Source organism: Bombus vosnesenskii, unplaced genomic scaffold, assembly GCF_011952255.1.
Source record: "Bombus vosnesenskii isolate JDL3184/JDL3185 unplaced genomic scaffold, Bvos_JDL3184-5_v1.1 scf7180000013267, whole genome shotgun sequence".
NCBI classification, from domain to species: domain Eukaryota; kingdom Metazoa; phylum Arthropoda; class Insecta; order Hymenoptera; family Apidae; genus Bombus; species Bombus vosnesenskii.
Genome location: NW_022882927.1, coordinates 4,156,947 through 4,183,984, shown reverse-complemented (window position 1 = coordinate 4,183,984; position 27,038 = coordinate 4,156,947). Strand labels below are relative to the sequence as shown.

The 27,038-nt window shown below is 37.7% G+C and overlaps 1 protein-coding gene and 1 non-coding gene across 2 annotated transcripts; both read left to right on the top strand.

Annotated features, from left to right (window-relative positions):
- Positions 1–5,631: 5,631 nt before the first annotated feature.
- On the top strand, positions 5,632–26,993 carry LOC117230888 (DNA-binding protein D-ETS-3). Its single transcript, XM_033488793.1, has 9 exons — positions 5,632–5,879; positions 10,283–10,394; positions 14,385–14,438; positions 15,618–15,677; positions 19,287–19,431; positions 20,001–20,137; positions 24,113–24,615; positions 24,933–25,266; positions 25,770–26,993. Exons 1-9 carry the CDS (start codon positions 5,829–5,831, stop codon positions 26,180–26,182), a joined length of 1,809 nt encoding a protein of 602 aa, XP_033344684.1. The 5' UTR covers positions 5,632–5,828; the 3' UTR covers positions 26,183–26,993.
- On the top strand, positions 14,545–14,617 carry Trnak-uuu. Its single transcript has one exon. It is a non-coding gene; the product is annotated as a tRNA-Lys (tRNA).
- Positions 26,994–27,038: the final 45 nt, after the last annotated feature.

The window sequence follows — 27,038 nt, the reverse complement described above, 5'->3', positions numbered from 1 at the left end:
AAAAAGATATTTCAAATATTATGTTGCTACAAACTGCAATACTATAAAATTAATGAAATGTTAATATTTCTACATACAACTTTGAATAAAGGAAGAAACTTTAAAGGAAACAAGAAAGACTTTAATATGTACATACTACTCTCTAAGAAATTCTGACAATTCATGATAAAGATTGCTAAGGACTATCGCGATGTCATAATTCGCAACACTAAAACAAACAGGATTATAATTTTTTCGCAACTCTAATTCGAACCATAATCAGTCTCTCGCGATACTAATAGAAAGCCGCGATATTATTTCGTAACCCTAATTCAAGCCGTAATTAATCTCTCGCAACACTAATAAAAAGAAACCGCGATTTGCCCAATGTGATGATGGACCGATATATACATCAGCCAAAAAAAAGAGCTACTACTACTACTACAAATACTAAAAGCAAGCATAGTGACAAAGTAGTAACGAGAATAACTTTCCATGCTCTGGATGACCCAGAGGATGAAGAGGTATTGGTAGTTGCCCTCTTGAACGGCAGTTTGCCGGGCCTCTTCGGCTCATAGCCTCTTCCTTCTTTCTTCGGGCGCAATGCCCGCTGAAACTTAAATCTAGGCTCGAGTCTTTCTAATCGCAAAATAAAAAATAACGTATAAGTTATAAGAAATATAAAGTATAGCTATATAAAATATAATATATATAAATAAATAATATTATTAGAATAATAATACAAATAGTAATAAATTCAATGTATAATAATAAACATAGTCTCAATGAAATATTAATATAAATAACCTCAGGCGATTCCTTTATCAAAACTTATCTTTGGAAACAAAAAAGCGTTCAAAACTTGCTTTGATTCTGAAATCTGCCTGTCGCGAAGTGTCTTCTTGCACATGAAATTTGATACATCCTTGGACGAATGAAGTTACTCTTAAATATCTTTATATTGCACATTTCTAATTTTACTAAAATTATACTCTGTATGAACACGAATAACAAATTGATCCATACTATCGTAGAAAAGGAAATAGAATAAAATTAAATATATAACAAGTATCGTCATTAATAATAATAATAATTTCTATCATGATTGTAATTTCTCATAATAAAAAGTCTGATGGTGTCAGACTTCTTCACTACAAAATACTTAATCATTCTGATATTCGTTACTTATTTCAATATTCATACATTATTTATCTATTACATACGTACACTTGTATGCATATTTATGCATACAAGTTGTATGCAAATATGTATAATAAATGCAAATTGTCATTTTCACTCATATATACATAATCGAGTTATCAATATTAATATTACACCCGTTTCAATGATTAATGCATTATTACTAATATTAAAAAACGCGATATGCAAGAAGACCTATCCTGAGCTAATAAATAAAACACAGAAAAGAAAATGTTACTACTCGCAAATATAATAAATACCTGCGATCACTATGCTCGTTAAGAAATCTACGTAATACAACTAGTCACCCATGTCGATTCGGACCTTTCATCCTACGACATGAGTGAGTGACCAGAGGAACAAAAATGCATGCAACTCACGATTAGATGCGAAGAACGTTGTCGTCGATATTGTTGTAACCGCAATTCCTGTAACCTGTAACAAAGCAGAGAATATTACCATTAATTTTCAAAGACATTGTTTCTTATGTGGAAAGTTTTAAATAATAAAAGCTTTTTTAAAAATGTTCAAATCATGTTTTCTAATTCATAATAATAAAATTAAATGAAATACAATACAAGGTTACTTACATTTTTGGCTTTTAAAGCACCACAATATCCTTTCCAGGCAACAGAAAGAAGAGGAAGGAGTGAAAAACCTTTAACAAGATATGGATTATAATAATTTATTTTGAAAAAAAAACAATGCTTATTGTTCAAAGCATTTCAAATAATAAAATATAAAACTCTATAAAAGCTAGTAATTCTAACATAAAATTTAAAATCATATCTTATTTTTTAATTAATAATAGTTAACGTAATATCACAATTAAATAATAATCATTTAATAGTAAAATATGTAAAAATTCTTACATGCTTAGTTTTGAAGCACCACTACATCCTTCCCGAAAATCTGAAAAAAGTGGAAGTTGAAAAACCTGAAACAAAACATGTGAAATATTATAATTTGTTCTCGAAAATAAAGTAATTTTTGCTTATAAAGTTTAGGATAGTGAAAAATAAGAGTCTATTTAAAGTTGAAATTTTAATAATAGCAAAAATTTTATTTCAGTTTAATAACAGTTTAAATAAAATACGAATATTAAAATAGGGTACAATATAAGAAAGTACTTACATTCTTGAGCTCCAGGAGAGGCTTTATCTTCTTGTGAGACCTGCGACTCTAGCACCGAAAGCGAATATTTAAAAAAAGAAATGTACAAAAAAAAAAAAAGAAAAATAAAAGACTATCAACGCGTTCGTTTAAATAACAATCGGCGAACACGCTGACTCTATTTTCGCGTCTGAGCATTACCGTTAACTTTAATGAGAGACATTATGCTCTAACAAATATTAAAAATTATACACATACCGCATCAAACACTGATTCTTCCGACCGCATTGCGCGTGATCACAAAAATTTTCTGGGAAAGAACTTTATTAAGTGATAACGGTGGTACTTTAGGGCTATTTTACATATTTCTCTCCTTTCTTCTATCGAGTCTTCATGAAAATACTGCTTTTCAAAAATGAAAAACTAATTATTATTCATTGACCACAGATAAAAAGATATTATATTAAGATTATAACAAAAAATATATATTTAATATATTTCAAATATTTTTGAGCATTATAAAGTATTTCCTACTACACTGTTACGTAATTATAAATATTTCACGACTGATTTATAAAAATTGCCCGCCAAACTAAATGTCCGGCATTACTATTTGAAATACATATATACACTTATTCGACATGCTTCGTACGTGACTTTGTAATAACAAAATATGGCGTACTTTTCACGACATTAAATAAAGCTGCGCAGTACGAAAAATATTCGATGCGCAGAACGCGTTCAAACTTATCTATGCTAACGTTCTTTCTAGAATGTATAGAAATTATTTAAAAAAGACAAAATGACAATCTTATTACAGAGAATCCAATAAAACGAATAAATTATATGGAAATAAAACAATAATAAAGATCAAATTACCTCGAAAGTTTATTATATGATCTATCAACAAAGGGGACAAACAGAAAGTAAACAAAGAAAAAAGATAATTAAATACTAGATTGTAATGAATTATTAAATAAAAACGTACGTTAATTATACGAAGTTAACAACAGCGTCGATTTAAGCGATGAAAATGTGAATGAAAATATTACTTAAGAAGGATATTGACACTTGTCGCGGAGTGATGAACATACATCTAACCACTCCGATTTTCAACATTAAACTGACGCCCTTCACCGCAGTTTGCCCTACGAATTTCAAAGTCGAGGAGTGGAAAGAGAGGGGATCTCGTCAGTAAATCGAGAACGAGCACGTCCAATTTCTGGAGAGAGATGTTTTCGGTAGCAATTCAGTAGCATAATATATTCGAAAAAAAAAACAAACTGAAAGATCAGATGCACATGTTTACTTTCTATTAAACACCTGTGGCCTAACATAATTTCAACGAACTAAATGTATAAATTTAAAACGTAGAGATACCTGCACTTAGAAATTTAATATAATATATAAAAATGAATTAATATATAGAAAGCCTAAGGATGATAAATTTTAGATCGAAATAGAATAATATTTTTATCGAAAAATTATAAGTATATTATGACAGGGAAAAGTCAGGAAGGAGAAATGTCAAGAACAAGGAGTAAAGGGCAAGAGAAAGGGAAAAGGGAAATGAGAAGAGGGATGAGAGAAAAGAGAAAAAATTATGAAAGTAGAGCAAGACCACTATAAATAAAATAAATAAAATTCTCAACAGACAATTTATGAATTGTCATTCACAATTAATGAATGATTTGTACAAAAGAAACAACCACATATTAATATAAAGCAATATCTAAACTCAAATTATATTTCTGCGAAAGGTTACAATGCTAGCTATTGGTGATCTTGACAGTCAAGTAGGAAACCAACGAAACACGAATAAGCCGAATTTAAGAAACTACTTAATTTTGATATAGTACTGTCTGACGACAAATTATTAAATAAACGTATATTAATTAAATAAACCTGATAGTAGTTTATAAAAAGTGAAGAATTACTACCTGGTGAATATCGCACTTCGAACGGGATGATACATGCAAACGCCATGCTTTCCGACACTAAACTGATGCTTTATCCCGCCAAATATTCGACTAACTAACTTCTGATTGGTCGAGGCGGTGCAGTTTCTTTTCGATCGAAATTGGCACGAGAAATTGAAATATTGAACGCGGGGCAAATACTTCATATAATAAGATTACAATTCTTCTTACTATAATATATACGAGTTCTCGCTCATACAATAGTAGTTCATGGATAAATGAATTCAATCATCAAAAGTTTTCTTAACCAAGCACTAATTAAAATTTTGTTTAAGTAAATGGAGCCTGTTCAAACGGATTAATTACATTCTATACAACGTTATAGATCGTAGAGGGCGTAATAAAACCTCTGAATGGTCGGTATTGCAGAACATGTGTCACGACACAAACGAGGTACAAGATCGACGTGACATGTAATGATTTTCGTGTCCTGCAATGATATATAAATATACATAATGTCTGGTCTATCCTGTATTTAGTAAATGCATATTATGTAATTCCTATATTCGTCGTAGGAGGCCATAGCAAATTACAGAGAGCGTAAGAAATACACTGATCTTTTTCAGGGTCGGTATTTCAGAACGAGAGAAACAAAATCCCATGTAATGGTTTTAACATAAACTAGGATATCTAGGATACGGAAATTTTAGTATGTATGTATATCATGTGATAATTCTTTATCTTCCTTTTCTATTTATATTTTCTTATCTATTGATATTACGTTCTAATATGTGCACTATTCATACAAAATCATTTGATTAAAGCTAATCAATTAAGAATGAATTTTCCAATGAAGGCTTATCAGCTAAAGGAAAATATTCAGAAGGATTCCTAAATTATCATACAACATGTACAAGTTCTGGCAATAGTGCAATAAAGTATTGCAAAATCAGAAAAAATTAAATTTGTCATTACTTTCCCACATAACATTCTAACATATTCAATTCAACACTCATCAAAATCATCCCTCTCATAGAAACTTTTAATATATCATACATTTTTGAAATACTTGAAAACCTGATAATTTAATTTCAACCAAGAATTCACTTATTAAAAAGAAGTTCAAATCCTTTTGTAAAAGTCGGTCGCCACAGAAATGCCATTCAGAACATGCAATATCACGGAGTTACGAAAGCAAAGAATCTCAACGAAGAGAGGTGTTCTCGTAGGTGTTATCGAAGCACAAAGCTTCCTGGTATAAGAGAAGGTTACCAATGATTTCGAGGCCCCGCCTACCAAGCAGGGGTTGGAAGCAACCCCTAGTCGCTCGAGTAGCTCGCGCAGGGCTGATTTCTATACCACGTTGTGGGCGTAGACGTACCGTAGACACAACCCCCGATGCATATACCCTGTCTTTTCACTGTTCAGCGAGATCAAATCACTCGTCTCAGTCCTATCTTTGATCTTGACGGTGCAGCAACGTGACTTTAAAATTACGCGACAGTTCGTGTGATCTGTTCGTTTATCAATACTTTTACCCGTGTCATTTTCGTGGAATCTGGTGACGAACGTTTTTCTTCGACAAAAAGGAATCAGAAGAAGAGTTGGGTAACAAGTATGAATCAGGATCAAGAAGTACCAGCCACGACTACAGATTTGGCTAGGCTGGTAAGATAAAAAATATACAATGGTACTACCTTATTGTTCCATACTTTCACTATACATAAGAATTTGGAAACGTTCATTACATAATAATAAATACGCGTATTTAACCTACACAGGCAAATACAACTTCCATTAAACAGTGCAATAATCGCATTGATAACTTTAAGACATGAGCGTATCTGACCCACACGGACGAATACTATTTATATCATACAATACAATAATTACACTGGTAATCTTAAGATCCGCGTGTCTGACTGGCAGATATACACAGGCAGGTGCTACTTCAATCAAACAACGCAATAATTGCTCTTCTATGTCTAAGAAGAAACGATACTTCCCTTGCCAAGTGTAGGAATAATGATAATTATTAACGATCTATTTTATACGTGAAACTCTTCTGTTACCGAAGTATACTTCAAGCCCATCAACGTTTCATCGCTCTGTTGTATCCATCATTACATATTCAAACAACACCATAAACAACCCAATAATTACGAGATACAGTTAGTGTTTTGTCCATCGTAAAAGTTAAAAAGTCGACCAGATAGACAACAACTTGATCAACGTGACTCCCATTTCCGGTTTTCTCCCCATGGCGATACAATGGAGTCGTAAGCGTGGACAGTGAGCATAGTCAAAGTCAATGAACGCATAATGCATCGTACTCGCGCGATGATCCTCGAGTGTCGAATTGCCTTGGCACGCGCCACCACGCTCCGATGGTTCGTCCCACGGGTGCCACCCCTTTGTGCCCCCTAAACACGTAATTGTCGCCACCATTCAACCCTCCTGGTCTCTCCGGTGCGGGATACCCCCGTGCACGGGGCTACCACCGTGACTATGACACCGGTGAGCCGTGGGTGGTCGTCGGACACCCTTCGTAAGAACGAAGGGAGAGACGACGTGAAGCACTCGCTCGCGGAAACACTTGATTTATGTTTGTTGATTCTAAAAATCACTCGATTCCCACACACCAGCCCCGCTGCACGGATCCGCCGCTTAATTTACTCCTCTGTATCAGCAACATATGCTGACACTCGAGTTTCCCATGATTAAAAGCCTCTTCTTCAACGGGGCGCGTTTACCACCATGTGAATTTACCTGGGACGTTTCGATGATGAATTAGATTGCGGATTCTAATGCAAATTCATATTTTTGAGAATATCAGTTAAAAAGTAGGATCTTGGTAGAAAATTGATTTATCTACCAAATATCATAGACGGCACTGCTCTTTGGATATTTTTCTTCGTATTATATGTGTTCTGTGTAATTTTGCATTTTCTAATTTCCCATAAAACCGCGGTTTAACGATGATACAAGATACTTTTGTTCTTTCAAAGAATACGAAGATAGTATTCTGGGATTGTATGAAACTATGATTACAGCGGATGCGTATTCTGCCGAATTGTTATTCGGGCAATTACGTTAGAGCAACTAAATGTCAGATGTTTCATTCGCCGGGACGATAGTTCATCAGGATACACATGCAGTGTAACCGTAGCCTAACATTACAACCATAAACCGCGGCATTGTATAATATTATGGATAATATTCGTGGATTGCATTGAGAAGTACAAAGATACATGGATGAATTGTTTTCTTCTTAGGAAAAACGGAAAGTCAATGCGTGTATCGAGAGAGCAATTAGTAGATAGACTCCGTCGGCGACACATTGTAATTGCGAGTCCCGCTGTCATCCACGGTATTGTTCGTATTCTGTCCTTCGAAACCATCATTGTCTTCGCACCCTCGTCGAAGAAAGCGACGGAAAGAAAAAAGGGCGAGGTTTTCTCGTCAAAGTGGCAACGCCTTTCGCTTCTCCTAATTGATCAAATTGGACGACGACTCTTTGTTGAAATTGGACGATCTTTAATGAAGTGAAAATCTTACTTTCATCCTTGCTACGTCCAAAGAATACACTCTGTACTTCATCAAATCAAAGTTTCGCGTCTTAATCCAACGATCCTCGTCCAAACCGGTGTATCAAATCTCATAAGAGCCTTTTCGGTTTTTACACAAATCGATGAACGAAATCGACAAGATCCGCTGATAGAAAGGGGAGTCCGTTTGGAACGTGTTGTCTGCTCGATGACTTTATTATAAACCGAACCGAAGTGCGCAATTACGAGGGTGGTGTACGAAGGGAATTGGGGTGACGACCCCTCGCAGCATCATCAGGAACGATGGGGCGTTCCCCACGATTCATGGGTATCTCGTTTTCACTAGATACAAACGTACGAGTGCGTTTGTTCGTACATGACACACGTACCCCAAACGATCCACTTACAAGCGCGTCTTTTACACGGAGACGCGTTCCCGATGGGAAAGGTCAGGGGGAGGAATGGTGAAGAAAGGTGAACCTACGGAAAAAGTTAAACGACACGCGACCGTGTTTGCGCGTTTTCCTTACGAGTCATTGCATCGTGAATGCACTCGATTAACCCCTGATCGGCTAAAGTAGCATTGGAGGATCTGTAAAACGCGCACATTGTCAAGATAAGGAAATTTTATGACTCAAAATAAGACGAAGATCGAGAATGTGCAAATACATTGAATTGTTCGGAAAGATTATAAAATAAAAAGGATTCAATTTTTTTTAGGATCGAATGTTTTTTGCTGTGGAGAAATTTTTTTATTAATTATTAATAATAAACGTAGGTTTTATATAAAGAAAAACAGAAGCAACATTTTATGGAATAATATATGACCTGTTTCTTTTGATGTTATGGATCAAGTAGACTTCTCCAAATAGATATTAGAAAATATTTTATAAGAACACGAATCAAATAATTATGGTATTATGCTATAGTGTAATATTCCAATTAGCGTCCAAATAATTATATCATATCCACGTACTTGGCAAAAATTTCTGGTAAATATTCATTTACTGATACAATCAAATTCAATGCAGAATACAATTCACTGTCAAATATGTTACGAACTTTTCGAACAAGAAAATTTGGTCAAATTTGATAAGAAAGGGTGGGCTACGCATAAAACCGCACGATACATTCTTTATCCCTTATTTAACGCTGTCGTGCCGCTAAATATCATTTGATATCGGGTTGGCGGGATTAAAGATTGAACGTAATATCGGGGAATGTAATTAAAATTTATATTAGAGGGCACAGCTTGTGGATTACAAGTGCTGAACCATCACGGCGACTAATTATAAATGACTATTAATTGCAATCAGAGGAAAATCCAAGGGACGAGGCAATGAACGTAAGACTAACCTATGAAACTGTGAAAGAGGAAGTTGATTACGTCTCTATAAATGATAATATCCTGTCGAATTAACTATAAAAGAAAAATGATGGATAATTTAGCAATAAAGTGATTATTTTATTATTACGTTTATCGTCAACGATATATTTTTATCGTGAATTTATGCGATTAGATATATTTCAAAAATTAACGGGAAGGTATCTAAAAAGGTATCCTGTTAACTCTATTACGTTCTTCAAATCATTTCCCACTCAATCAAGTTTTTCATTCCTAAATTTATATCTTCTAAATTTGATCAAAATATGAAAGAATCGATGTACATGATTTCTTATTTTAATCTCATATTAAAAATTGTCTTAAGACGTTGAAAGTCCCTTTATTTGTTGAAACAAGAGTAAGATCGAGAGACAGAGAAATCCAAGGGCTGCAACAAAGTTAATAAAAAGATTGAAGAGGATACTGAGCATGTTTGAAGTTTTCTTAAAATCAAGTACGATGTCTTTCGATTTTAAAGTGTAAGCGATCGGCTGAGAGACCGCAGTGAAACTTTATAAAGGAAAAGCAGACGGCGACACGGCGTTATTGGAATTTCCAAAACCGGTAACCGGCTTTACCACTAGATTGCTCCGCAAGGAGGAAACCATCCAATCGTTCACCGGATGTCCTCCTTGCCTCTTCTCTCGCACGTTCTCACTCTCTCTCTTCCTCTTTCTCATTGTGCCTGCTATACACTACTTTACTTAAAATCTCGTTCCTCGCTATTCCTTTCTGCTCCAAATCGCTTCGTTCTCTTTCCTTTCTTCTTGCAATTTTACATCAGTTCTGCGTTGATTGTCTTCGTCTTTTTTCCTCGCCCGATAGAACGCTCGCAAACGAGAAAGACTTTTCACTCCCGACTCCCGATATTTGAAATGATGAAATTAAAATGCAGAACGCTGGCTTTCTACGATAAAATGTGGAAATATTAAACTACGATTGAAGTCAAGTACGTACGTACATAAAGATCGCTGTCTTCGTTTTACAGTTTAACAAAGAATGAAATAATATCTACTGGAAATTGAACGAAGAGAATATTTAAGGATCACAGGAAAAATATCCGATTAATACTACTTCGTATAGAAACGAACGTTTGCTACTACAAAGCGCTATTTTAACACAGACATCTATCTTTCCAGCCAAACGAAGAATTCAACAGGCTGAACGAACCACTTCAAACAGTTACCACAGGATACTGTCCCAGTAACTACTCCGTGACACAACCAAGTACCGAGGAGAAGCTGCACCCTGGTAAGTAGAACATGTATTTTAGGTGGGAGCGATATAGCAAGGTCGTAAAGTAAAGCACTAAGTAGGGTCACTAATTGATCTAACCGTACCCAGAGCCGTACGTATTTTCTACGACTACATCGAATTTTTAAAAGTTAGAAACGAGAAGGTATCAATTCATATTCTATGTATAAATCAGATAGAAAACCATCCTCCTCATTTAAGAAGACTTTCGTTAGATATACTGCAAACGAAGAATTGAGTTAACATTATACTTGCCGGTCACAAGTACGATATTTAATACGAATTCACTGCTTTTATATTTCCTAGTTACTTTATTATAAATCTGTCACTTCATTCCAGATAAAACTTACCCAATGTAATGAATATGTGTTCTAATGAATCTATCTTCTATCTATCTGTCTTATTTATCTTGTCTCGATTATCGAAACTTGTAAACTTTTACTACTGACCGATTTTACTATCTTACTATATATCGTTTCCACCTACCGTATCAAAACGCACGAAACATAGAGAAGACATCAAACGCTATAGCGAATGGAAGTCGTTCGATATTTCGATCAGTTTCGAATTATTCAATGAGACTTTTCCTGAACGAAATCGAGAGACGAGAAAGTCGAGGGCGGTCCGTACGGGTCACCATCCCCCGCTCGACGATTTTGAAGCTCTTTGATACGATGTTGCTCGGGAACACCGGGCCTCCGTCTTGACATGGAGTCTCGACTGCGTCTTCGTGCAAACACGTACACGTACACTGTACACGAAAGAGATCCACGCAAGCAAGAAAGCGTAGCGCGGCCCGAAGCACGTGCAGGATGTTCGCGAACTGTGTACAACGGGGCGAGGGGGGATCCACCCCCCGAAGAGAGCCTGTCACCGACAGGCAGTCGAGTCAATATCTTTATATAGTCGGATCAGGGATGATATTATTTTCTACGGTGCAATTACGTTTTAAGGCCGCACGAAACGGTAGAAAGTATTTCAAGGGGCTGACGATTTCTAGACTTTGTTTGTCAGGGCAATACAGATCGATTAACATAGGAATTGTAATGAATCGACGTTCTTTGTTCTGTGTTACTACGACTTAACGTTTTGGAGGAAAATATAGTTACGACTGGACTGAGAATTTTTATACAAATTTACATTTTTATAGTTTCGATTTAGATAGAAATTTGTTTTACGTATTAGAAACTATAGCGGGCACTCTATCCTGCATGCTTTATATATAGTATTTCTGTATAATATGCATTCTGTGCACCTTTAAATTTCGTGTAAGTATATGGAAAAAATTTCCAGTCTAGTTATCACTAATTTTCTCATGCTTACGTTGGGGCAGAAAGAAAAAAAGCTGTGGCCATAAGGTTGATCTTGTTCTCTTAACAAATACAGAAAATTACTTCGTTGTGCGATAACATGAATATCTACACCGTTACATAATAATTACTCACGGTTTCGTATACGCTTCTATAAATTTCTAATTGATCGCGAAAATGTGAATTAAGATTTGAAATTAATAGAAACGTATGACCACAGAGTCGTATCAATTTGCTCGATGACCTAATGAAGAGGACGAGTGAAATTTGCAACATCGGTCAATTAATCCCTCCGGTGTCGGCAGTTTTACTTGCAGCCTTGACCTAGAAACGTGACACCACGACGGGAAGCCTCAGGACGAATTCAATAAGCAACGTGTTATCGCCGCAAAGAGCCCCATGGGGTAGTTGGAGCCAGTCGTACCCCCATAGGATTCGTAACCACCCTAGCAGCGTCTGGGCACAGTGATTGACACTTTATATCTAACATTGGCATGCCGTGGTGTGAACCACCAGTCAGGATGGTCCGCCTCCATCTAACTCAATCACTGCCTATAATGCTGCAATTTCTCTATCGTAATCACGTTACGCCCTACCCAGCCTCCCCATCCACTTTTCGGCGACGATTCGTCGCGAAGAAATATATTGAAACGTCGACACGAAAGAACGAACCTTCTAGCTTTCTCCTCTCGTTTTCGAGACTCGAACGGTTCTTCTCCTCGCGAGAAATGGAAGCAGAATTGCGACAGGAATATTCCGTTGACGATAGCTATTAGAGTGACTTAAAATACGACGCAAACTTAAAACTAAAATTTATTTTATTTCTTCTTACGGATATGCAAAAACGATATCAACAAATAAAAGAAAGAGAATGAGTAATTAACTTGTCGGTGTCGTCAATAGTCTGTATCTAAATAAGGCAATCGATACGGATAAAAATTTACGTCATCTACGAAACCATCCTTGTCGTAACTCGACTTATCTCAAACGTAATAAAGAGGGAGACACAAAAAGGACATTTTTTATAACAAAGAAAATATGTTATATATAATATATAGCAATTTAAAATTCAGAATCTACGACAAAAATAGCAAAGATTTATTAAAGATAGATGTCTTAAAATTTCCAAGTGGCTGAATATATCTTAACGATATTATTTTTCGTCTATAAGTATCCAATCTCGAGTCTACCATTTCTCGATAGGTTTCTCAAATTTTGGGCCGTACGCATCGTTATTACAACTCGCGACAAAACGCGTTATTACCCACGAACTATGAAGCCAAGTAAATTCGATTCGTCAGACTGGATTGTGATTATGAACAAAACAAGGTTACTGACAAGTGGCTACCCGTGGCGAATCCTAGAGGCCCATTAAACAGACCCCACGTAACATACATCTCTGCCGCATTCTTATGTACATGCCTGCATTGAAAGGGGTTGTTTTTGCTACTGATTCATCCCCCAACATTCAGTCTTTGTTCCGTCTTATGGCTCTTTCGCCGAATCTTATTACAGCTCAGACATCGTGTTTCATCATGACATAATTATCCAGAAATCGTTTTACACCCCAAAGAATATACGCTTAACTCGTTTGATTACCCTTCCGGAAGGATGACTAAAAGGTAATTTTATATTTTGCAATTCCTATATTATCCAGTATCCTCTGGAACGATTCATCTTTCTGACGTCAACTAGCAACAATACGAAAGTTTAAACCTTTAATAAAGGCATAATGTATGTATCTTAGAAAACGCAACAACAAATTCGGATATATCCGAGGAAGAAGGGCTGGTCAAGAGTCTGGGTGAAAGTCTCGGTGGAGGTTCGGAAGATAGATTTTCCTTTATCTGTAACGGTTTCTGAATTAGCTCTTCAGGGGTCGAATTTCGACGGGTAATTTCACACCCCTCCAACCTGTGTTACTGCAGTTAAAAAGAAAGTATCTATTATTTTTGGCGGTTCTTTAAACTTATAAAGTTTCATCCAAATCGGGGCGGAATCAATCGTGACCTTTCCTTGTGAGTCAAAAATAAATAGAAATAAAGAAATTTTATAGGCTTAATGGATATGGTGTTCGTACCATATTGTAATAAAAATATGTTTTTATACAATCGTAAGAAAAAATACAAATATAAGTACCGAGAATAAAAATCAAAGTGACAGGGAAAGCAATTCTTTCGATGTTTCGAGCATCGTACATCGTTCGAATAATTATCATCTAACATGCTCGTATTATTTTTGACGATAATGGACGTTCATTGGATTTGACGAAGTAATACGGTAGAATATGTGAGGCATTAATTTCAGGCTGGGATAATTATCCCCGAGTAACCATAAATCATTATACCACCAAGTAATTCCTTGCTTGGCTCGTAAAGTAAATGTATGAAATAAGAAAGATAACGTTTAGATCTTGTCGCATCTCTGTCAGTATAGAATAACAATATAGCATTCTTTTCGTAATTTCTTATCGATTGACCTATATAAACGTAGGCCATCTTTGTAACGCTGTAGATAAGAAATTAGTAGAATATTTTAAACATTCTATTTATTCGAGTAAAATATTAATTTATAAAATCAAAATTTCATTGCTCTTCGAAAATGAAGAATTTGCAATAATACTGTTACGTTTTAAAAAAGAAGTCACTTAAAAAATCAATGTAAAACTTGATTTCAGAGAATGAAATATACCCCACACAGGAATACAGACAAGAGCCATGGCTTCAAGATGGTAAGTTTTGTTATAAATAACTTCTATCAGAAATATAAAAGACGAAAAATCCTGCTATAAATAAAAATAATGTTTTCTAAAATTGCGAAGGGTTGAAGTATCAACAGCCTGGATAGCTCAGTCGGTAGAGCATCAGACTTTTAATCTGAGGGTCCAGGGTTCGAGTCCCTGTTCGGGCGGATTTATTTTTTATTTTACCATCAAATCAATCAATATCATTTAATATTGCCCTAAAAATATAAAAATTATTATATCGTTTCATTCGCAGAGAAATCGTTATAATAGGTTCCATTAACTTGATTGAATTACAAGAGCAAAGACGAGTACAGCCGCTTTGAAATACTCGGCTTCCGTTCCACTTTCCTTTCAGTAGAACAGCCCAGAGTTTCCGTAAACTAAAAACCCACGGTAAAATTCTTATAAACGTTATTCCTTGCAAAATGAACCGGGAAACTATCCATTTATCGAACAGTTCGTAAATCTTCCACGAAGATGATTACACGCAGTGGCCTGACTATTCGGAACATTAATTTTGATTACTTTGACAAACTGGAATGTAATGCACGATGGATGCAGTGTAATAATCACGATAACGAGGGGACCTTCTGCCACTGTCAGTGGAGCGACTAGCTACCCACCAGGCGAACCTAGCGAACCATTATTTTACATCTTACGATGATCTTTCTCTCCTATTAATATTAGTTTGAATTCGAGTTTTATCCGCCAGAGTATTAATTATTATCAATCATTGATTCCGTGATATTATTCGAGGAAAAGCAGTTCAAAAGATACATTCGCGCTATATTTTATTATTTGCCAATGACTTTTAAAAATCTGTAAATAAAAATCAGTAAATAAAATAATCTGTAAAATCTGTAAATAAGCTATTAACTGCTCCATTCTAAAAATTCTTGAATTTTAAAACTAATAATTCCTATAAATATGGAATAATAAATATTTGCTGAGAAAGTATCTCGGATAATTTGGAAATTACTTTTTAAAGAAACAACGTGCAGTCTAAGTGTTTGACTCGGGGAACTGTTCCGTACGAACGAACAGGCTGACAGAATTTATGCAGCAGTTTAGTATCGAATAACGCTATTTCATTTGCAGTTCTAGCGATTTTCTCACGCGAACGATCGTTTCTTAACGATAAATTTGCAAATTATTATGTTACAGGCAGCAGCTGCGAAACGGAGGACAGCGAACAGTACGTGCCAGAGTTCCATCGGATGACAAGTTAGTGTGGCAGAAATTTATTCCTCTAACATCTTCGATCAGCCGAGGCAACTCGCGATTTCCCGAGATTCACCTAATTACGTGCTATGTTCCAATCGTGTCAAATGCTTGACGAACCGCGTAACGCGAAGGAAGTCAATCTCGATCGAAACGGAAGCTGCACGGAAATGTATCGCATATGCAATTCAAGTGTCAATTTAGAAAGTAGCTCGATACAATTTACGCGAATAGGAAACTACGAATTTGCGATCTCACGACTCTTGCGATTTCGCGACTCGCGTTTATGACAAACCTCTAATCATACAGTACCGAAACATTATTACTCGACTGAGGATATTTATGCAGAGACAAATTTTTATGAATGCAACATAAGCAGAAATTTCACCCATTGAATATTATAACGAGTACCCTAATCTGCATATTTTATATATTTTCCATACTGCCCCCGCTAAGAATCTGAATATTTTAACCGATTTGTAGGAAGGATACGCGATAAAATGTATAAATCAATGAGAAACGAATGATCAAAAGTAACGCATCGTACTTATCATCTTCTTATAGAATAAAATGTTTTAAACGCGATTAACCGATGTTTCCAGCAGTTTCAATTAAAGATTATTGCTTGAATTAATCACAACATAAGCTTGGAAGAGTTTTCTTTATCTCACCTGTATCTCGGAGACTGTAGCCAGTCTGGAGATAAATAACTTTCCAGTAGTGTATAATATTTTATTATAAATTTTGTTGAAAAATTGTACCATCGTTTGTTTCGCTCTTACCTATACGTGTATAAGTTTCTATAGGAAGATATGCAAATATATAAATGCTTAATTAGTTAAGGTAAATGCATAAAAATCCGCAGTCTAATTATTACAAAATATCTTGAAAATCATATTGAAGATCTTGCAATCTTCGTTCGTTGACAATGAAATTTTTTCGGAGGGGCAATATTGACGAGGATATTAAAAAAAGCCGATAAATCGCCTGAGGCCAGTGTTTTTAAAGCAGCAAGATAGAGCGAGCAGAAAACTGCCGTCGATTATCGATATCGCATTACACGAGGAAGCACTTTATATTAAGTCTTAAAGGCTTCTTTTCTCCCCTTTCTTCAACCTCTGGCTGATTAGCGTCTCTCTACACAACCGCGCCGTTTATCAAAGCTGTTTTAATATCGTACGTAAAAAAAGGAGCTTCCTCTTCATCTTATTGGGTTGCTCGGAAGTTCGTTGCGTTTTTGGTCTTTATGAAATTTATTCGCGAAAAGTGTACCTTGGATTTTTAAGCAATTTCACATTTCTACGGACATAACGAAAAGAGAATGGAACTGAAATAGGCACACGTTTCGTTTGTTAATTACTACAACAAGTATTCTATTCTGAATATTCTATGCATTTTTTCATAAAAAAAACCGCGGTCCAATGATAGAAAATTCAATAACCCAGGCATCTGTGGAAACTACCTTAAATAATTCGCGGTGGAAAATAACTTTTCAAACATCCGCCACGAAGCCACATAGTTTTAGTTTCATAAATTTCTAATAAAAATATATCACTTCGAAATTTTCGTTAAGTTTCTCGGAACGATCCGATTCGTTCGGTTATCGCGAAATTCTTAAGAAAATTCCCAGGCTCTATCCGTATGTGTACGCGTTGGAAAATCTGGCAAATATTTCGAGACGCGTCGAATCGGCGAGCAAACGGCCAGGGGGAATGGCGGATAATGTCTATATACTTGCATGCATACGCGTGTTCTCCTATCGTTCGTGTGTTAACTCGATAAAGAAAATTTCGTATTGCACACGATCGTTATATCGTTCTCTATATCGTGCTCGATACACTTGCCAACTCGACTCGTTCAATTTCCACCGTAATTTGCACAATTGCAACCTGGCAGCCTCCCGTACGATGCCGTACATCAAATTTGCTCTTCACCTGTTAATTTTATCCGTTGCTGGACTCGCGCGAGATTCAGCTCGTTCATTTGCACACGTAATACGTATGCAAACAATCAGAGGGAACCCTGTTCGAGGTACACAGGCCGATGGGCGGGTGCAGATTTGCCAATAAACTTTTATTCCAGGCTTTGTTTACCGGATGTTGTTACGCCCGTTATATCAGTGTAAAGTTGGAAAAAAGACTGTCCGTGTTTCTTTCTCTCTCTCTCTCTCTCTTTCTCTTTCTCTCTCTCTCTGGGTCAATATACATCGTTAAATGAGATGAGGTTGTTCACGTTGTTATCGTTAAACGATAGATTTAGCTTCATTCGGAACAGAGTGAATAATCGTCATAAACCGGGATACATGGAGTGTTGATTACTTTATGGAAAAAAGATCAGGCTGAAAAATACAATTGTTTTGTAGTTATCCGATCGAAGACTACAGGTGAAAAATACGATTGTAAAAACTCTTTTGTAGAGCAGTTTTTAAATTCGATACGTTGCCAACCAGTTGCACGTAGAAGCTATCTCTGCGTTTGGTCCTGTGGTTAAATATATTCTTGTATCATCTTGTAACTCCTATGTATATTCTCGAATTTGTTCTAGACGTTATCAATACGGTTATACTAATCGAGTCTCGTGACAGTATCGATGAGACTTCGAAATGGAGAAATTTGTACAGCACGTACAATATGCTCGTAAAAGCGTCAACAAGTATTGCGATACTTTCGCGAGTCTCTGTATTTTCAAGAGATATTTTCGAATTTGTCATACTACTTTCCCTTCTTCGAATATTCCACATTAAAATACCACTAATTTCTTTCAGCTATCGAATGACAGAAATATGAGAAAATTAACAAAAATCATCTTCTCGTGTGTTTTGCATCTTTATACTCTTCGATTGAAACTGGCTGTTATCCAACATCGTTTCTAGTCGTGTAAACATTGTTTTCCGCCGCGAAACGAGATGTTCATAAGTTCCACGTGAAACCGTACGATTTTTTCGTACCGTAGGGTCGGCGCGGCTGTTCTCTCAGCGAGTAAACTTCCGATGTTTGCAAATACAATGATTGCCCGAGGCCTCTGACTTATGCTTCCCACGGCCAGAGCCTGTTTGATTTATCGAGGGCGCACCCCCGGCCGCGTAAAATCGTCGGCAGCCCCATTAGGAAGCGAATCTATCCCCACGTGCCGTTGCAACGATGCGCCTTCGCTTCCGCAACGACACGCGCTTTTATATCCTCGCCCTGCCGATCTTCGTCCCAAGAAACGATCCTCGTTCGATCGTTAAAATCATTGACCGTTCGTCTGTACATCCGCGACTCTGTCCCTCCCCAAAGACATTTTTTGCATCTAAATGTCTATTCACCCTTGCTGCTTCTGGCTAATGTACAGCTTCGCATTCTTGCAATTTCGTAGGATAAAATTTAACGTTGATACCGATCGACGTATATAAAAATTCAACGTGTAATTTAACTTTCACTTTCGAAGTGTAACTAGAATTTTAACACGTTATACCGCGTTATATAGCGCTGATTGTCTGTTTTGTTTAAAGATAGAGCAACAAGCAATGTAAAGGATAATTTTAAGAAACGACGATATCGATCGTCTTTGACTAATGTTCAGCGTTCGATCGCTAAAATGTTACAGTATACGGTACACTGGTTTTTACAGACGCCAATGTCAAACAGGAATCAGCGAATTGCAGAAGAATCGATGATACTAATTACTCACAGTATCAAACGCCAATGAACCATGCACATTCGCAAGGTAGCACGTTCCTCGATCTCGATCCGGAGAATCGCAGTAATTGCTTCGGGTAAGGAGGACAAATATATCCAGCAATGGAAATTTCAAATAACCTGCTGCTTCTTCTGCATCTATGGGCAATCTGAAAGCACGGAAATGCATGCAGCGTGTATACGTAGTATGCAAAGACACACTGCCATTCGTAAATATTAAAACATCTATTCGCTGCACGTTTCTCATGAAATTGAGAAATTTTTAATTGTTTAAGACTTTACGTTGTATATACAATGTACGAAACAAGCGAATAAACGCGTAATAAAAGTAACGAAAGTAAAAAAAACTTGCACCAAATACACACGTTATTCTTATACGGAAGATATTCTAATATCTGGCCTAGCTTAATGTATCTATATAAAATACCCGAAATACACTATGATATCCAACGTATAAAACAATTTTCTACTTGGGTTACGTTTCTTTTCTTATCTCTAGTTATCCATAATTATTTTTTGATCATCTATGAAGATACGTACTCGCATAGATATTCGCATAGATTTCTATTTACAAAAATTAAGAAATTGATGCGTAAATTGTTTATGAATTGAAAATCTAGAGTCGTTTGTATTTGTTCGTGTATAGAAATACTAAGATGAGCTCGAGGACAAGCGAGGCCACGAAGAACGTAGCGGTGAAGGAAGAACCAGCGGACAGAGGATATGGGGAGCCGATTTCCGTGACGAGCATCCCCACATCAACAGCTCAGGACACTCGAAATAGTAAGAAATCTATGATTTGTTGGACAAATGGAACGTACAATTCGATAGATAATATTCTTAGCTCGCTCTCAGGAGCTGTTTGGAACAACGAGATTTCCGAACCGATGATACCCTCTTTTCGAACGTGCACCGTGACAAATCTCTTGACAATAGATCCACGTGGCGCTTTACTACCCTATAGATCCCATAAATAACTGGAGCACGAGGGAAGTACTCGGTGTTCCATCCATTAATCGAGCTCTAGCTCGAGTTGCTCTTCCGGTCTCTGTTTTTAGAGCGCCTTGGCGACCCGAAATTCATCGTCTTATATTTTATCTCCCTCTTCATTATCATTACAATCCCTGTTCATCCAATTAGGACCATTCAAAACTTCCGATATTTCTTGGTTTTTTAGAAAAATCGAAGAAATCAAATAGCAAAATGTTCGAACAAGAGTTACTAACGTTTTACAGACAAACGTGTTAATAATTTACGATTTGTCTTCATTACAGCTCATATTTTCTCCAGCATGCGTGCACCGCTCTAACGTCTTTGTTATTTTATTAAACAGCTTGAATTTTTTCCCTAAATTACAAACGATGAGCGCACGAGTGATTTAAGTAGATTGCAAACGTTTTGCCTTATCACGAATACAAAGGTATTCTTCCATACGGTGTAATAATAAATTAGTTGTCAGTCGGTATACATACAAACGATCGTGTATGTGTAACAATGATTTAATTTATTTGACGTAATGCAAAAGTATTCGACCACTTGTACGTAGACATCTTTCGTGATTCTATTATCTGTGTTATACGAATCATTTCGAAATTGCATTAGCACGGTCATATCGATCGTACCTCGTCATACTTTGTTGTTGTATTTAATTTGAGAGTCACGACGGATTGATTTCGCGTAGAGTCTAGAGGGAACGATTTTGATTCTGGGTCAAACGATTCGTACGGAAGCCGGCTAATAAATTTTCAGCGACGTTTTAATGCGAAATTCCTTAATAATCCCTGACGAAGTTCGTCGCTGGTACACTGGACTCGCTCACGCGTGACTAAGTATACGTAAGTGAATAATTGAAGAATGCTTTCAACTCGAAAGCTACGGAGAAGCGCTTCGTAGAATCCAACGAAAGCTGCTAAACGAAGGAAAGAGCATAGAATTCTCTCCCGAGGGAGATTGCAAGTCGCGAAAGCTTTCTCTTGCATTCAGGATACAGTTGATATCGCAGATTTTTCAATGAAAAATACTCTTCGAGGCTCAGTGATCAGCTTGATAAAATTCTCGAAGCTTTCAAAGGGAAGTTTCACGTTAGATTTATAGAGCATTGCTTAATAGTCTTCGAGGCTATGCAATCTACACGTATAACGTAAAAGGTAGAGCCGACGAAGGGTTTGCAAGCTCATGCTTTGTAATCAGACCGATTAGTCTTCCTTTATTCACGCACGTACACCAAACGAATCCTTTAGGAACTCCGCTGCTATATTCGTTGGCCGACACCGTGCGCGTATACCCATTTACTTCCAAGTCACCCGGGAATTATGCTTCTACTACGTCTCTTCGCGTAATTCTCCCTCCCATTAAGCCGTTTCAATTATTTACACGCAGTTTAGGTTAATAATAAGACCATACCTATCGATATTGATACACCCTGACACGTATAGTTTCAGTGCGTTCTCACTCGTGAAACGCGTGCTCCTCTTCAATGAATTTAATTCCTGAAACGGTATTACGTACGTCGGAAATCTGATAATAAAATGATCAGTTTCCATTGACGAAACTCGTTTCACAATCGTCGCTTGTTCCCTCTAATTAAATTTAATCTTTAAAAAAGTACAATTTTTTGACAATTTCAACGAAACGACCGATGATCGCTTATGCAGACTGCCAAGGGAGCATGTTAAACGTTTCTGTCTCCCTAGTCCACTAAATCGACCAGTCGTTGACCAATATAGCGGGTGGAATAGTAATAACCTGTTAATGGGTGAGGCAGATTGGTCACCATTTCGCTAATTAATGCCAGTACCCGGCTCACGAGGATTACAGTCGGTCCTCCTGTATTCTATACTGCTCTATTCAACAACTTAGAGTTAAACGTAAACGATATGCATGAATAAACAGTCGTTGCGAATCGATTCGATCCCAGGATCGGCAGAATCTGCCTCCTGTGAATGAGCAGAAAGCAAAGAAGGTCATTTCAGCGCGTCAGGTGGGTGGAAAATGGACCTTGCATTATTAACCAGCCTCTACTCCGGAATTCGGGGTTCAGGGAGACAGAGATAGCAGGATAAAGACAGGGATGGAGAAGAAAATGAGAAGAGAAGAGGGAGGATGAGCGAGAGAGTGGAAGGGAAACAAGAGATGGCGAGAGTAAATGAGAGAGTGAAGAAGGGAAAGAGAGAAAAGAACCGAAGCTCCTCGTCTGAGAGTGGACGAGTGGAGGCCGTCCTCTTTTCCGTGCAACCCTTCTGCGCGCCGCCCCTGACCAGTCCTGGCTTCAACCCTTTTCCTGTTTGGTACATCGCCACCGGTTTCATCAGCTCGCGATTAATTTTAATCTAAAACTACCCGCAAAGCCTCTGCCCTCGCTTGCACGTTGAGGTCAACCCCTTTCGCCCCTCTTCGGAGAGAGAGAGTGCCAGATTGGCCCGTAGCTTTCAACCCTCCTCCCCGCGATTCCTGTCTGTCTCGTCTACACGAGATCGGGATCCGACCGACGTTTGCCAGCTAGGAAGCTAAAGCTAACTTGCCGACACGATTAACTTTCCCGGCCCTTCCTCCTCTTAATTTCACCTCGATGACTGAGATTTCCCATTAATATCGGGTACACGGTGTATACCTTGATTTCCAACCGCAAGCCCTATCGAATAGAATATTCCATGTACATACGTTGCACATCCTGCGAAGTTAGTACGTTTCTTTTTCCACGAACGAACGAAGTTACAGGTTTTTTAATCGACGAGCAAAAAGATGGACTGCATCACGGCTGACAGCGTCGCGTTCCGGCTCGGTATCGGCAAGGGGCTTCTCAATTTTTCAATATTCCCGGTACACGACTTGGAACGTAACCGGATTATGGTTCGAGAATAGCTTTTTCGGCTCGAGGGACCACGGCATCAGCGGGATGCCGGCGGTGGTGGATGCTCCCTGTGAGGAGAGCACCCGATTAATATACATATCGCGCGAGCTCTACGCGGTATTTCAGGCGGTGCCGCTATCCGCGAGCTCCGCCATCCCGACAACCCCGTGGGCTTTGAATATCAACCAATTTCCTGCCGATATTTGTGTGACGAGCACTTCACCGGCAACCGCGCGTGAGTGCAATCGCTAATACGTTGCTTGCGTTTCGTTCTTTCTCGTGCATCCGAGAAATTTCTCTTGTCCATTTCGTCCTTGTCCGTTCTTCTTCTACCGTAGACTATGTTTACGCTGGATATTGTCAGCGTGTTTCGATGAACTGTCGTTCAGACGAACGAAACGACGAAATTAGAAACTGTTCATTCATCCTCGATATAATAATTGTATCTTTCTAACGTTAAAGGATATATCGAAGATGAAAATATGAAAAAATTGTTACTCGTATATACGATTACTCGTTGCGATACCATATGAACTCTCGATTGCTACTGTGGCATCCTGGAATACCTCACATACAGAAACGTACACATAATGCGGAATTTCACTAATCTTCGATTAGATTGAATCCTATCATTAAAAACTACAAATCAAAATTCAAATTTTCATTAGGATACCTTTAAAATCAATATGTAAATAATATATTTCCAAAATAAATTAATATATTTCCGTATGAACATCTATCGATATAAATTATAGTAATATATTTCTCTTTCAACTTAACGAGTTAAATGTTAAACATTTTCCTAAAACATGAAAACCCTTGTTTTTTGTTTTCCAAAACGAGAATGAGAAATTTTGGAATACGGAAACCTGAAAATCTCTTCAACTCGATGATGCAAATTCCCGCAGGCAACAGCATGGTCTACCAGCAACAGCAGCAATACGGAAGCGGAACGAGAAACGCCAGAGGTTCGCCATCGCCTAGTCGGCCAGCCAGCACTTCCTCCGCAGCTTCTCAATGGCAATCGACGATTCCAGCTCCTGGCGAAGCTTTCTTTCCGCGACAAGAGAATTGGAGCTCGGAAGTGTACGGCAAGAGAAGCGTGACGCCCACATGGACCGAGCTGGGAGTTCAATTAGAAGGCAGGAATCCATCGTGGGAGAGACAGAGTAATTGTTATCAAAAGAAAGGATCTCCTAGCTCGTGGAACACAGAGTATAGTAGCAAGAGGCCATCTTCGGCGACGGGAGTGTCACCTTGGAGCGAGATGTCTGTTGGCTATCAACAACAACGAAGAGGTTCTCTTCAATTGTGGCAATTTTTAGTCACCTTGTTGGACGATCCTGCGAACGCACCTTGCATTGCGTGGACTGGTCGTGGAATGGAATTCAAGCTAATCGAACCGGAAGAGGTAGATTGCATTGCTATTACAAATTTAATGCTCCTCAATTTATATTTTTACGATCATTGCCCAAAAAATATGAAACCTAAGTGTATTTAGATTTATTTGTCTATTAGACGTAACGTGTATTTTTCTTTCGAGTATTTTCCTCGGTATTCGATATTCACTTTCTTCTTTCTTTAGTATTTCCTATGTGTGAATTCTGCACAATTTTACATCGTTCGGTTTTTTATCAATTTTTTGAGGTAAAAATATCAACAGTCTAGTCACAAAGGACGTCTCGCTTAAGCATCAAACGGTAAAGTGATATATTTCATTTTCTTCAGGTAGCTCGAAGATGGGGAGTTCAAAAGAATCGACCGGCAATGAATTACGATAAATTGAGCAGATCATTGAGGTACTATTACGAGAAAGGGATAATGCAAAAGGTGGCTGGAGAGAGATACGTGTATAAGTTCGTGTGCGATCCGGAAGCACTTTTCAACATGGCATACGGCTCCGCAGGATCGGCTGGTCTCCCCAGCGAAGTACAAAACGGCGTTCGAAGTCAATCGATATCCAGCAAGATCTCATCTACGAACGATGTTTCTGATTTAGCAAAACATCCCACCAGTGGCTACGGTGATGCAGTTCTTGCCATGTACTCGAATACCGCAGCAGGTCGGTAGCTCATATATATATATATACATCGTAATTAATATCGAGTTTACACTACTATCGCGAACAGTTTGCAAGCAGATCGCCATCTAATATACGCTTTAAATTATATCTGTCAATGATGTGGTCATCTTTTTGCAAACAACTAGCAACACGTAGATGCGCAACACAGTTCATTCAAAAGATAGTATACCAAAAGGCATATCACATTCGTTGGAACTGACACACATATTACGTTGGTTCAATTACAGAACTCTAGACACTAAGCAGTTAATTAAACAATTCTTAGTCCATTCACCTACGGATGAAACGTGACGCACTATCATACTATACACAGTTTCCTAATTGTCCAAGACATTACATGAAATAGCAATGTATATTATTATACGTGATAACCTTTTAGAATTAATGAAAAAAAAGTCTCTACTGGGATTTAAACAAACACATTGTAGTGATAAAGATTGCAAACAACGATCAATCTGTAAAATTGGATTTGCGATCAACAGTGTATGGGCCATCCAGTTTGCATCACCTGCACCAGTACCTCGGTGGCAACGAGGGTTTCAAGGCACCATCGAACAGATACCATCCCCATTACTCGCATGAGTACAACGGAAGTCACCACCATCCGCCCTCGAGCTACACAGAGACCTTCCTAAACTACGGTCGCTTGTCGTCCCACGATGCTCCGACAGAATCGAGGAGCCAAGAACTCGCGAGAATTCCGTACGCACAGGAAACAGAAGGTATCGGCAGAGAACGAGAAGCGTCATCGATTTTGTACGATGGCGTGCAGAGAACGCAATTACCGGCTGCTCCAACGCTTTCCCAACCAACCTTGCTAGACGCTACCACCACCAGCTCGAAGATCGAGCAAACTTCGTACGCCTGCCTCGGCGTAGGCAGCTGCGTCTGCTGAATCTCTCTCAACAGTCTCAACTTTATCGGAAGACGGAAAGTCATACGCATCGAGAATTGACTCTCGAGAAAATCTCTAGTCATAGATTACCCCGTACTACGTGCTTACACGTTATACGATTGTATAGGTGGCTTAAGTATAACGTGTAGGTGTTAATGGAACGCACGGTTTGAATGTCAAGCAGCGTTCGTCCATGGTCGTACAGTGTCTTAATTTATACAGAAATTAGTTGCAACATCGCACAATAACTTGACTTAAGCGGATGATAATGTTGTACGATGTTAATTTAAACAAGGATAGGTAGCAATAACGCACGATGTCTTAATTTAAACAAGAATTACTTACAATGTCGCTAAATGTCTTAATTTAAACAACAATTAGTAGCAATAGTTACGCTAATACGTATATACGTATATACGCAATAACTCATACTATATCTTAGTTCAACCTCTTGAAGCACAAATTTTCCATCGGTTGACTAACGAAAGCTTATCGAATTTCTTGTTAAAGGAAAGGTGAAAATGAAGCTGTGTGTACGATACATCTTTCGTAAGGTATACATATACATATTTCGGTATAAATATGCATATTTCGGTATAAGACACTGTAATTTGAATTTATAAAAATCAATGCCTAAAACGATCTATCGATGTACGTGTTATATGGTCAGACAAAATTTGGTAACAATATGTCACGATGTCTTAAATTAATCAAGAATTAATAGCAATATCGGAGAAAAATAGAACTGAGTTTCCTAAAAATAGACGCTCAATATCGACTCATTACGCGACCATTGACAAACGTATTTCAGAATCGAGACTCGAATCGCGCGTACCACGAATCTTGTAAATAGCGA

What these genes read in the sequence shown, in the direction of transcription:
- LOC117230888 (XM_033488793.1), top strand. Translation starts at nt 5,829, where the DNA reads ATGAATCAGGATCAAGAAGTACCAGCCACGACTACAGATTTGGCTAGG. An exon ending in AGAGCCATGGCTTCAAGATG is followed by an intron (nt 14,439 to 15,617) that starts GTAAGTTTTGTT and finishes ATTATGTTACAG; the next exon opens with GCAGCAGCTGCGAAACGGAG. An exon ending in AGCTAATCGAACCGGAAGAG is followed by an intron (nt 24,616 to 24,932) that starts GTAGATTGCATT and finishes CATTTTCTTCAG; the next exon opens with GTAGCTCGAAGATGGGGAGT.